The sequence below is a fragment of the Gopherus evgoodei genome, chromosome 7 (assembly GCF_007399415.2).
Source record: "Gopherus evgoodei ecotype Sinaloan lineage chromosome 7, rGopEvg1_v1.p, whole genome shotgun sequence".
Lineage (NCBI taxonomy): Eukaryota > Metazoa > Chordata > Testudines > Testudinidae > Gopherus > Gopherus evgoodei.
Window position 1 is genome coordinate 82,630,676 of NC_044328.1, and position 13,042 is coordinate 82,643,717.

At 44.6% G+C, this 13,042-nt stretch overlaps 1 protein-coding gene across 2 annotated transcripts in view; it reads right to left on the minus strand.

The window, feature by feature from the left end:
• The window catches only part of CACNA2D2 (calcium voltage-gated channel auxiliary subunit alpha2delta 2), a 667,269-nt gene that overhangs the window by 635,765 nt on the left and 18,462 nt on the right, over positions 1 to 13,042 (minus strand). For both annotated transcript variants that reach the window (XM_030569197.1, XM_030569196.1), the window contains exon 2: positions 8,811 to 8,892. In XM_030569197.1, the coding sequence (XP_030425057.1) occupies positions 8,811 to 8,892 (82 nt within the window). The remainder of the gene's footprint in view (positions 1 to 8,810; positions 8,893 to 13,042) is intronic.

The following is a 13,042-nucleotide window of genomic DNA, read 5'->3' on the forward strand; positions in this document are numbered from 1 at the left end:
ATGAGAAGGACAAAGGCAGGAGCTACAGTGGGTTCATGCACTCACCCTTCAGCTCTGCAGACCCAAATCCAAATCTTTGCTCAGAACAAAGACTTTAAAATACACTGAATCCTCACTGGCGCACAGCCAACTCCGACAACTTGGTGGGAAGGTAGGTCTCAGCTCATGAAAAGGCCAGGACCAATGTGTACAAGCAGAGATGTATGAACATGTGGAATTCAAACAGCAGGTGGTGCTGGCGAAGCTTGCACAATATCTGGCCACACTATCCTCCCTCCCCAGCCAGTGCTCAAGTACCTCACTTCTACAACCCCACAATATTAACAAATAAGAGAACTTCCAGGCAAGCAGGGGTGCCAGACTGTCACATAAAAGGTAAAGAGTTGGGAAAGCAGAGCACAACAAGAAGTGAAAGTCCTGATGCAGTCAAACAAAAAAAGCCACTGAAGAAAAATTAGATGTCAGTTTAGGAGAGACTGGAGCCATCTCTCTGCTCCACGGTGCTCAGCAGATCCTTCGAGGGAGGAACACTACATCCAGAATGCCACACCCGCCACCAGGGGATTGTCCGTAAATAGAGGAAGCCCTCCATGGGATCGGCATGGCTATAAACTCACGCCTTCCCCCATCCACCCTGTTCAGTCTCTGCTTTCCCCAACATTGCAGTGACACCTGTAGAGGAGGATCAAGCATCGATGGGCTGGAGGGCAGCCGGCTGCTGAGCTCTGCCAACAAGCTGCTCCTCACACCCAGCTGACGGCTCAGCTTTTCGGGCCATCTGGACCTTTATGGACTGGGTGTTTCCTCATTACCATCAGGAGACAAAAAGGGCAACGTGATTTGCAGGCAGCAAGCTGGTGCTGGATGAAAAGGACGCAGGGCTGAGCCAGTCACCACGACCTACTTCTCTGGAGAGGGTGGTGGAGGCAGCCTGCTGGATTCGAGAGGGGATTGTCAGCTTGGTTCAGCCGATTGCAGAGGTGGGAGGCAGGGAGGGACCCTGCACCTGCTCTACTCTGCCTGTCCCACAGTGCCTCACTGCTAACCCCCACCTGTCAGAGTAACACCGACACAAAGACCTTCGGAGCACAATGTCCCCGGGGTCAGCCTTTGTGCCTGTCCCTGTGGCATGCCCCATGGTGGCAGGCAAGCAAAGGGATCCCAACAGTCACAACTCTACCGCTGGGTTTTTCTTCACCTGGCTGTGAGGACTGCAGCAGAGGATCAAGGCCGTTACTCTGAGGGTGAAAGTGCTGGGGAGAGGTAAGGGGGGCAGATGACACTGGTTTGAGGCACTAGCCTTTCATATTTGGAGACTTGGGGTCACATGCAGTTTAGTTAACAATTGAGAAGAACCTGGCAGTCTCATCGGTTTCACAAAAAATAAAGAACATTGCACAATTTGCAGCTGCTCCTAACAGGTCAGGCAGCGCAAATGCAAGACTGTAATGTAGACCAATATTGAGGTGCATTGCCAGATTTGTGAGAGATGTCCCATGACAGGAATTGCAGGAGAGCACCGCAGGTCAGGACTGAGCTGCTTTGGCAGGAGGGAGTTTACACAGCACCTGCGGGCACTGTGCCTGCCTCAAGTCTGTGACACGAGTTCCTCTGCCTTTTATATTTAAAATTTATGAATTTCTTATTGTGAATCCAGGGTACTAATAGCACTACATGAGTCAAGCATGGTGCAAGCAAGCTCTATGTAATGTACCATACTGACAAACAGAGACCTGCTGAGGTACCTCAAATCAACCCTGACTACCAGCAGACAGCCCCTCAATCCTGAGCCACAACCCCTCTGATTCTAGTCCTCCCCCACAGCTCTGCCAATGCCACTAACCTTCAGCCCCACCCCCTACACAGTTCCATCAATGCCCTTCAATCCCAACTCACAGCCCCACTGCTACTCCAGTCCTGCGCTCCCTAAGACCTACACACACATGCACACCTCTGCCAACGTACCTCAATCCTGCCTGCAGCATCTGCTGCTATTCTAGTCCTGGGTCTCTTGAGCATAGCTCCAAACTCTGTGGTGCTTTTTGTGATGTGAAGACAGACTACAACAGGAAAATCGCAAATGCACTGTCACTTTCTGACTAACCCTGGTAGTTTATGACCACATTAAAACATGGGAAGAGAGTTAGAATTTTAAGGACATGGCAGCACACAATGTCAGTATTACATTACCTGTCCTGCAAAAATGCTGAGAGGACTGCTGTAACCAGGGGGAAATATTCTGAAGTTACTAACAGAGCAAACACAAAAGAAGACCGGGAGTTATGTTTGGGAATAAAATACACATTTTTCTGTTAAAATCAGGTATATTTTAATGGTTAATGGTTAATTATATCGAATGAATACTCCACTACACTGGACAGAGTCAGAGTCAAATTTGTAAGGATTCATGGAGAAGCTGGCTCAGGTGACCAAGACCATGGTTTTGGATGGGAGGGAACAAACCACGCCAAACCCTTGAGAATCACGGGTTTTGTTTCTGAAGTCACATCTGGGACAAATCAATACAGAGCCTGATCCTGCACCACTGAAGTCAATAAGGGTTTAATCATTGGTAGCTCTGGCCATTGGATTAAGCAGATGAGGCCACATCTGAAGCTCCAACCATGAAAACACTTAAGCACGTATAGTCCCATGCAGGATCAGACCCTTACAGGAATGCTGACCCTATATCTCAGAGATGAAAAGCCAGCACTTTGGCATGCCACCCCACTGCAACTGAGGCCTCTCTCACTCTTATGACTGCAAAGAAAAAACAATTTACAAAATCAAAGATACATCTGAAGTGGTGCACACTCAAAAAACGTCCATCAAAGAGGCACGCAAGATGACTTTATCTTCAGGCTTCAAGAGAGGAGGAAACAGGGCATCTGACATTTAGTATGCCAACTCCAGGAAATGACTTAACAGTTAAAAATTTAAAAAAGTCATTTTCAGGTGGGCAGAATAAACTATTCAGCACCATTATGTTCCCAGAGACCAGCTTTCTGACAATAAGTTTCATGCCTCATCGGCCAAAACAGTTATGAGGTTTCAGTCCCACATCCTTTCACAGCAACCAAAAAATATAAATAAATAACCCTGACAAAGCTGAGGAGAGAATTTCTATTATTGTTATTTACTGGGTATAGTCAGGCCTGGATTGAAGATCCATTTCTGGAGCAGCACCTTCCCCAGCACTTGCTCTCTCCATAAACCTGTGAGAGATGACAGCGGGACCCAGAATGTATGCTGGCAGGGGTTCACGGATCTGGACTGCAGCTTCTGCTTGAACAGCAGTTTTCTCCAATACCCCATGAGGAGCTAGGGGCATGAATCACCAAATTTAAATCCACATAATATTTCAGGTCCCAATCAGGGCTCCTGCTGTGCTAGGTGCTGTACATAAATTTACAAAGAAAGAGTCCCTGGCTCCATGAATCTGCAATCTAACTTGGGAAATGCAGACAGAGCTAGAACATACACACACAGAGCTAGAACCCGCAAGAACACTCACTGTTAGTTCCTGATCCCCTGCCATGAAAAGCAAACACACAAAGTCTGAGGGAGAGGGGAACAACCAGCATGTGCACTAGTTGTATACAGGTATAAATTTGCTTAAAATGCATATACATCAGGTACATGCTACAGTCCCTAAACCTACCCATACCATGGCACTTGCAGAACCTGGAAAGATGTGTGTATTGAGGAAAGATGCAGAAAGATAATGGAGCAAATAATCTGCAAACACCTAGCAGATAAGGTGATAAGTAACAGTCAGCATAGATTTGTCAAGAATAAATTGTGTCAAATAAACCTAATAGCTTTCTGTGACAGGGTAACAAGCCTTGTGGATGGAGGAGAGGCAGTAGATGTGGTATATCCTGACTTTAGTAAGGCTTTTGATACTGTCTTGCATGACAGTCTCATAAACAAACTAGGGAAATACAACCAAGATGGAGGTACTATAAAGGTGGGTGCATAACTGGTTGAGAAACCATTCCCAGAGAGTAGTTACCTGTGGTTCAGCACCAAGCTGGAAGGGCATATCAAGTGGGGTCCTGCAGGGATCAGTTCTGGGCCTGGTTCTGTTCAATATCTTCATCAATTATTTAGATAATGATATAGAGGGAATACACTTAAAGTCTGCAGATGATACCAAGCTGGGAGGGGATGCAAGTGCTCTGGAAGATAGAACTAAAATTCAACATGAACTAGATAAACTGGAGAAATGGTCGAAGAAAATAGGATGAAATTCAATTAGGACAAAATGAAAAGGACTCCACTTAGGAAGGAACAATCAGCTGACACATACGAAATGGGAAATGACTGCCTAGGAAGGAGTACTATCGAATAGGATCTGGGGATCATGCTAAATATGAGTCAGAGTAACACTGTTGGAAAAAAAAAATGTGAACATCATTCTGGCATGTATTAGCAGGAATGTTGTAAGCAAGACAAGTAGTAATTCTTCCAGTCTACTCCAAGCTGATACAGCCTCTGCTGGAGTATTGTGTCCAGTTCTGGGCACAACATTTTAGGAAAGATGTTGATGTAGTAAGAGGAGGCCCTAAGATATAAACATTGGTATCAGAGGCCTGGTATGTGGCCTGAACTAAAGTAATGGTCAAGATTTTGCTAATATAAAGCAAAGTTAAGCTGTGAGCCAGAGGCAGGCCCTGCTCACAGAAGCTGGCAAGGAAAGGGCTGATGCTGCAAGAAGATACGTACCTAAAAAGGTACTGAACACTAGATATCAGAACATTCACATACTTGCACATTCCACACAGATAACAAGGAACAGACTGACCCATCCCAATGACAGGGGCAAAAGGGTAATATGATGGATAGTGTTGTTTTGTTCAAACCAACATGTACAAGGTGAGAGGCAGCACCTTACTGCATAGAGGGGTTGTATCTTGCTACGTAGAGGGGTTAGACTCCTAGACTTTAGGGTCAGAAGGGACCAATGTGATCATCTAGTCTGACCTCCTGCACAAAGCAGGCCACAGAACCCTACCCATCCACTTCTATAACAAACCCCTAACCTATGTCCGAGTTATTGAAGTCTTCAAATTGTGGTTTGAAGACCTCAAGCTGCAGAGAATCCACCAGCAAGTGACCCATGCCCCACGCTGCAGAGGAAGGCGAAAAACCTCCAGGGTCTCTGCCAATCTGCCCCGGAGGAAAATTCCTTCCCGACCCCAAATATGGCGATCAGCTAAACCCCAAGCATGTGGGCAAGACTCACCAGCCAGCACTCAGAAAAGAATTCTCTGCAATAACTCAGATCCCATCCCATCCAACATCCCATCACCGACCACTGGGCATACTTATCTGCTGATAATCAAAGATCAATTGCCAAAATTAAGCTATCCCATCATACCATCCCTTCCATAAACTTATCAAGCTTAGTCTTAAAGCCAGATATGTCTTTTGCCCCCACTACTCCCCTTGGAAGGCTGTTCCAGAACTTCACTCCTCAGGAGTGATGTATAACTTGTTTGTACCTATGTATAAGAATGCACCCCCGGGGCGGTGTCTTTGTCCGGCTGAGGGGGCAGTGGAAAGTCCCGCCACTGACTAAGCCGAGTCCATTGACCGTGGCCACGTATTAGTAGTATGCCTTTTACTAGAGTAACAATCTAGGGGAACTATCGTTGTGTCCAATACGGCAATAAACCTGGCCGACGTACCTTACTAGACTCTGTGGTCATTGGGGGTTCTCTTTGGGTCTGCTGTGTCAGCTACCTGCAGAGTTGGGGCAGCACGCAGAGGGAACACACACATGCAGCCGAGTGATACCAACATTGAACAGAGCAGAGCACCACACCAGTAGCATCTGACAACAGTTGACAAATTCGAGAAAGTCCAGAGGAGAACAACAAAAATAATGAAAGGTCTAGAAAACATGACTTATGAGGATAGATTGAAAAAACTGGGCTTGTTTAGTCTGGAGAAGAGAAGACAGAGGGGACATAACAGTTTTCAGTACATAAAAGGGTATTACAAGGAAGAGGGAGAAAAATTGTTCAGGATAGGATAAGCAGCAATGGGCTTAAATTGCAGCAAGGGAGGTTTAGGCTGGACATTAGGGAAAACTTCCTGTCAGGGTAGTTAAGCACTGCAATAAATTGCCCAGGGAGGTTGTGGAACCTCTGTCATTGGAGGTTTTTAAAAGCAGGTTAGACAAACACCTGTTTGGTTCAGCCTCTTGTACAGCTACAACAAACCAGATCCAAAGCTGGAAATAACCGCAATACCTCCAACTTCACATTTTCTCTTTCTGCTTTTGGTTTCCAGATTTCCCACACTCAGAAGACAGCATAACCAGTCTCCAATACTGAAAGCAGCACTCATTCCATCATTCTTTCCCCTACCTGTCTCACAAGGAATTACATCTGCCTCATAATCATCCATTTTTACAAGCCCCAATAAGACATTTTTATTTAGATGCAAGCTTCAGTTCCCATAGCTTCTCACAAAGTTGTATTCCATTCTCCCCTCCGGTCACGGTGATTCAGCTGGTGCTCTTGTTGTCTGAGTCAGTCCCAAACCAAAGTGCCTTTGTGATGTTTAGAGTGGTGTTTTGCTGGAGGTTGTGTCTTTCAGATGAGACACAAACCCAAGGCCCTGTCCAGATGGCACTTTTTGCAAGAGAGGGAGCATTAGTCAATCCCTAACTTTAAACAATTATGTGCACCTGCTCCCTAAATATCCCCAACAGGATACAGTACTCCCTTTTCACTTCCTGTCCTAAACTGCTCTGTGCTGTTAAACAGCTGCCACACTGCATCCCAGACGGACTGGTGGGCAACAGTGCTGTATGTGTGTACAGTTTGTAAAGCTCTTTGGGATGAAAAGCAGCTAGGTTTAAAGTCAATGAAGTTCTACCAATGTGCACCAGCAGGGGATCTGCCCTCTAAAGTAGGTGTCATTAATTTTAAATTCTGCTTATGAAATCAACCCTTAAGCACCATACCAGGTTCCCCATTTGTTGATCCACAGATAAACTTGGCTATTCTTTTACGATTACAACAAGACATTCAGTAGGGCGATATTAAAAGTTGTCAGCAGCCCACCACTTGCTTGTACAGTCACCAGATATAAGAACAGTGTACAAAAATTCTCTTTCTGCTTCACATTAATCCTAGCCGATCTCAACTGATCCTGTCCTATTCAATTACTGCTTGGGGAACCCTATGCCACAAGAATAATTAAACAGAAGGAAGTGATCACCCTTACCTACAATTTACTGACTGGCCAATGGAAAACAAGGGTTGATAAAGTAGAGTGCAACTTAATGTTTGTATTAGACAGAAGACTATTTCATTTTGGATTCCGATGCACCTATTTAACGTACATGGGAGCAAAATGCAAAAGGAGAACAACATTATATGAAGGCGCAGTCACAGATGCGGAACTAAGTAGTGGTCCTTCCCAGGTGCTCTTCTGAAGAGCATGTTGTCCATTATGTCTACACACACACACACACACACACACACACACACACACGTCTAACCCTATACAAGATGTGCTGGTAGCTCAACACCAAGAGCCCAGTTCTGATCCAAGAGCTTGTCTATACGCAAAGTTGCCCCAATTTAACTAAGGGCATGATTTTAAAACTTATTTACTTAAACTGAGTCAAAAAGTGATGTGGCTGCTCTTAAATGAATATAAACCTGGCCAATATCCATTTAGCCTAAGTCAAATAGTAGTGACTTAAGCTAGCCTAAAATAAACCACATGAAGAACATCTACATGGGGTTTTGCACCTGTTTAACTCAATCCTTTAAAAAAACAATTTAAAGTTAAATCAGTGCAATTTCTGCATTTAGACAAGGCCAAAGTCAATTGTAGGAAACTAGAGTAACTACTGTCAAAACAAAGGAGTTGCACCTGTTTTGAACCAGTGTAAATGAAAGAATCAGACACAGAAATATACTACATATTGCTTTGTAGTGGTGGAGCAATATATCTAGCATGCTGCAAGAGCCTGATGTCTTTAGGATCCTCACACCTCCAGTGTTTCAATATTTATTTTAAATGGAATAATCTGAAATAACTAATAAGGTGAGGATGGAAGTGTTGGGAAAAGAAGGGAAAGGAGGCCCTGGAGGCTGAAGTCCTCTCTCTCTCTTTCCATAGTGCCAGTATAGCATGGGCAGAAATAGGGCAGGCTTCCCTTTCACGACCCCAGCTCAGACTTGGAGGAATCACTTCCAGGAACAAAGAGGGAGTTCTGCTGCCACAGACCATTCAGTCCCTGGCTTCACCGCTTAGCTGGACAATGAGGAACAGAAAGGTGAGGAAACAGGCGCCTCTGCGATGGTGTTTTATTTGTGAACAGCTGTACAGGGGAAGCAGATTATTATTCGCCAACTAAAAATCATCACGTTTCATTATGGTATTTAGGTGCAAACCAGCCACTCAGATTATTCTCTGAATGCAGCCTGTTTTAAGAGTGAGAGTTTAAACTTACAGGGCAAATATGAGCACTGTCTCTCCTTGGCAGCACAAGCAGCTGGATTTAGTATGTGTATGTTGTGCAGTACAGGGAAAGAACACAACGAGGTGTGAGAAAACAGTAATGTGCAGCCATACAGAAACCCAGCTAGATGGCTACAAAACACACATGCACACTTGATAAATGCATCACATTGACTAGCAACCAGAGGCACAGGCAGCCATGACCCTGCACACAGAGAGACGGTGACTTATTACAAGCATTAACGCAGGCAGCTTCTCTAGAATAGGAGACCTGCTCAGTACCACAAGGAAGGAAACAGAGGGCAAGAGAGACAGCTTACCCCTCTGAGCTGCTGGACACCACCAAATAGCCTCATCACTCCATCAATCTCCTGCTCCAGCCTTCTGGTCCAGTATTGCATCCTGCAAGACAGGGAGAGAGACGCACAGAGTCAGAGCCCTGACACTTAGATCAGCAGGATAATTGAAGATGGAGGAAGGAAAATCAGTGCCCACAGCCAAGTTTACTGTGCTCTGTTTCTGCAGTGCCAGATGTGGGCAGAACACCAAGAGCATCTGTCCTTAGAGTTACGGCTGGGGCTTCAGGACTTTTAAGTTTACACATAAAGGAAAGGGGAAGGGGTGAGTAGGCAAAACAGAAATTGCAAAGTGCCTCTTTTCGTCCTTTTACTAAGCAGGAGAGACAGAATCTTGCAACCCCAAAGGGACTATTCAAGGCCTGGGTGGTTCAATGCTTGGCTTTTGCTATGGACAACACCTTATCGCTCCTGCAGGCCTGTTGGGCCAAGAGCACCCATAGAACCAGTTCAGGATCAGCCATGTCTTCTGGCAGGGGACTATGCCCAGCCCCAGCTAGGGAATGGACTCTAGGCTATAATAGGGCTTTTCCAATGTTAATTTATATGATTGCAAGGCCACAAGACAGCATTTGACACACTTGGGAGCCTAATATTGGATCAGGAGAATCCCAGGGCTCAGCTAGTAAGCAGCCCCAATATTTCTCACTCCCATAAGAGGTGGTGCTGCCAGGTCTGAGAAGAAGTTCTTGGCAAAGCTGCCTCTTGGGTTACTTGACCAGAATAGGACGGGAAGCTGCAGCATGGACTACACCATGTCACTCCTATGTACAGATTACTTTATGCCAAGAGTCCCCATTGCTGGCAAGCCTGCATTTGTCCACAGCACACTCCACACACCCCCCCAAAAAAATGTATTTTTAGTTGTAACAACAAAACTCCTCAAATCCACAGCTTTTAATCCTCCTCTGCTTTTAATGAGCTTCCCTGACTTCTTTAATTCCTGGCCATGCAAATGTTAAATCTCCCACCTGGCCTGGAAAAGTGCTGCTGGCTTGTCTACATCCCAATTATTATTATTTTCAGTGCTATTCCCATGGCACCTTTTATCTCTAAGTGCTGCATCAGAAAAAGGAGCAGACAAAACTGAGGCCAGTAATGGAAAGTAGGACACCAGCCTCACAGCAAGTAGGGTCATGCAGTGGAGAGAGCAGAAAGCAATAGAGCTATTGGCCTTGGACCATTTTAAATCCAGGAACATTCCCCCAGATCAGGGACACAGGGACACACACACACACCCCTCTGCCACTGAACCAAACTAGCCTCTCTGCAAGGACAGGAGATGGGGAAACCCAACTAATGAGAGGATTGTAGTACTATATTTTACAGTCTAATGATTGTCAGCCTGGGCCAATATGTATTTCCCTTAGGCACAAATTCCAGAGGGAAGCAGTCCCCCCCCCCCCCCCCACACACACACACATACAGCTTCTCTTTTACAGCAGAAGCACCACTTGTAAACACCTGGAGTGGAGGCACCTAAGGAGGACAGGAATCTAGTCCGGCAGATACCCATGTTATTAAGGCAGGTGGAGCTCTTGCCAATTGTTAACGTTACACAGGAGGCTGCCAACAGAAGGCTGGTATAGCTGCACAATCCAAGCTTACAGAATTAATCATGAGAAAACCCCATCTCTCTGATTAAACTGGTCTAATGTTCTAAAGCAGGTGATGCTCTGATTTTTGCCCTCAGAAGTTTGGTAGAGGAGGGGAAGGCAGGTAGGGGAGCATATGGGCAAGAAAGCAGCAGACATTTTCTGAGAAGCAGAGAGCAAAGCCACATGGACAGCTGTTTTAAAGGTGGAGCATCAAGTTCTAGAAGCCCTCCGAGGAGCTTACATAGCTGGCATCATTCACTGAATTCTAGTTACCTACAGCATCTGTCCATCCCATCTCTCTCTAGGAACACCGGACTTGCTATATATCAGATGAAACCTATAGCCCATTTAGTGCAGTATCCATTAATCCTTAATAAGAAAAAAAAGTCTTCACGTGCCATCAAGGCACAAGATTTCAGACAGTTCTAAGTATATGGGAAGTTTGAGGCATCTACATTATTCTGTTAAAATCATTCAAGACACACACCAAACTGACATGGGGTGCTCATTTTCTTAATTTTTAAATTAATTTTAACTCAAATGAATTAATTGAGTTACTTAAATCCACAGAAAATTCATTCTGTGCCCAAATAATAAGTGCTGTCATTTTGGGGAGGAAAGAAGGTATGTTTCTATGCATTACAAAAAAGGTTGGAATTTTGATTCAAGTATAAAATTCAACTGAGCCTTAACTCTGGAGCCACGAACATCATCTCCATATCCAAGTATCTCTGGCCTAGCCTGCACCAGTAGTACATGTACCCCCAGGAGGTACAGCAACTCATCTAGATGTTTGCCTAGTTTTTCAATGGGCTAAATGAAAAGCACTAGAAAAGGCAGTAAAAACTAAAATTTCATACAGACAATGATTTGTTTATACTGCTCTGAATACTAGATCAATGTTTCTTAACCTAGGAGGTCATGATTTTTTTTTATCATTATATGGTAAAAATGGGAAAGTAAGCAATTTTTCAGTAATATTGTGCTGTAAGACATATTTTTGTTCTGATTTTGTAAGCAAGTAGTTTTTAAGTGAAGTGAAACATGGGGTATGCAAGACAAATCAGACTCCTGAAAGGGGTACATTAGTTTGGAAAGGTTGAGAACCACTGGCTTACACTACAAAAGGTTTGCCAATATAGTTATACCAACAAATTCCCCTAGTGTGGATGCAGCTTACATTGGGGGGGAGGGGGGCGAGAAAGAGTGCTTACGCCAGTTCTCCGAACAAAACAGGCTATACCTGCATAATGACTTTTTTGCCAGTATAACTGACTATACTAGGGCTTCTCTCAGTACTGAATGGTCAAAGAAAAATAATAGCCTTACATTACTACACCAGCAAAAGTTTTTAGTGTAGACCTGGTTTATATCTATGGATTTCTAAATGCAGCCATCACTATAACATTTGGGGCCAGTGATTCTGGTGACCAGGAATGTTCAAGGCCAGGCACATCCTAGAATTTGGCATCACCTCTTCATCCACCACTTGCCATGTTCTGAGTAGGAAGGTACCATTAAAAATATATATTACTATTCTATCTCAGTTGACCTGCTGCTTCTGTGATTGCTCCACTTGAAATTTTACAGAAAGGGATTAGAGCAAGGATGAAAAGGGCAAAGAAACTGATATGCCATTATGCACATGTAGATTTTACTTTGAAGCAACTCTGGTATGGAAGCTGTAAGCAATAAGACATGACAGTCATTGCATCTCTAGGCCATTATTCCACGCCTCAGGTGGCGTTACGGGGCTCAAGGAGCAATAATTCCTCGAAACGCTTAGCCCGGAGTGTCTTACCACTCTTGTGAAATAGCATTTATAAATAAAATATAAAGCAAACAGCAAGGCCGCTGCACTTACTGGGATACTATTGACACAGATGCATTACCAGTCACAAGGCCCCATTTGCGACCTGTGTGCTAATGCCTTTTCCTGAATTTAATTCCAGCTGCAGCAGCCTGAAGTATCCTTCTCCAGTGAATTAATATGGGAGAGGAGGATATCCCAAAGACAGGAGTTTTGGGTCACCACTGAGCAAGTTACTAGAGAGGCACCAGCATACCATAGTGAGGCTGTCTCATGGTCCTACTCTCCACCCCGTTTAATGACTATCCTGCACAGCTTACCTCAGTCCCTGCCAAAAGCAGACCCTTGACCATGTGTGGATGCAATGTGTAATTTCAAGTTCCCTTGGCACTCAAATACAAAAATGTTGTGTGTTTGGTGGCTCCCCCCACTCCCCATCTGCACCATTTATAAACCTGCTGTACGATTTGTAATAAGGAATATAAAGAAATCTTAAGCAAAAAAGCAACAACGTCCTTTGACATTGTCTCCTCAAAGGAAGCTTTTAAAATGTTAATTGATTTCATAATCTGCATATTTGATTTTTTGTTTAGAGAGAGGAGATAAAACAAAAAAAGGCAGCCCTTCAAAAATATTTACTAGCACACGCATCCAGTGCTGCACTCCGATCTGTGCTATATGGGAGCCAGAGAAGTATGTGCAGATGCAAACATTCCTTCAGAAAAGGGGTGGATCTCCTTTCTGACTGCTCTCCTATTCTGGACATACCTGGTTTGGGCCCAGGGCAA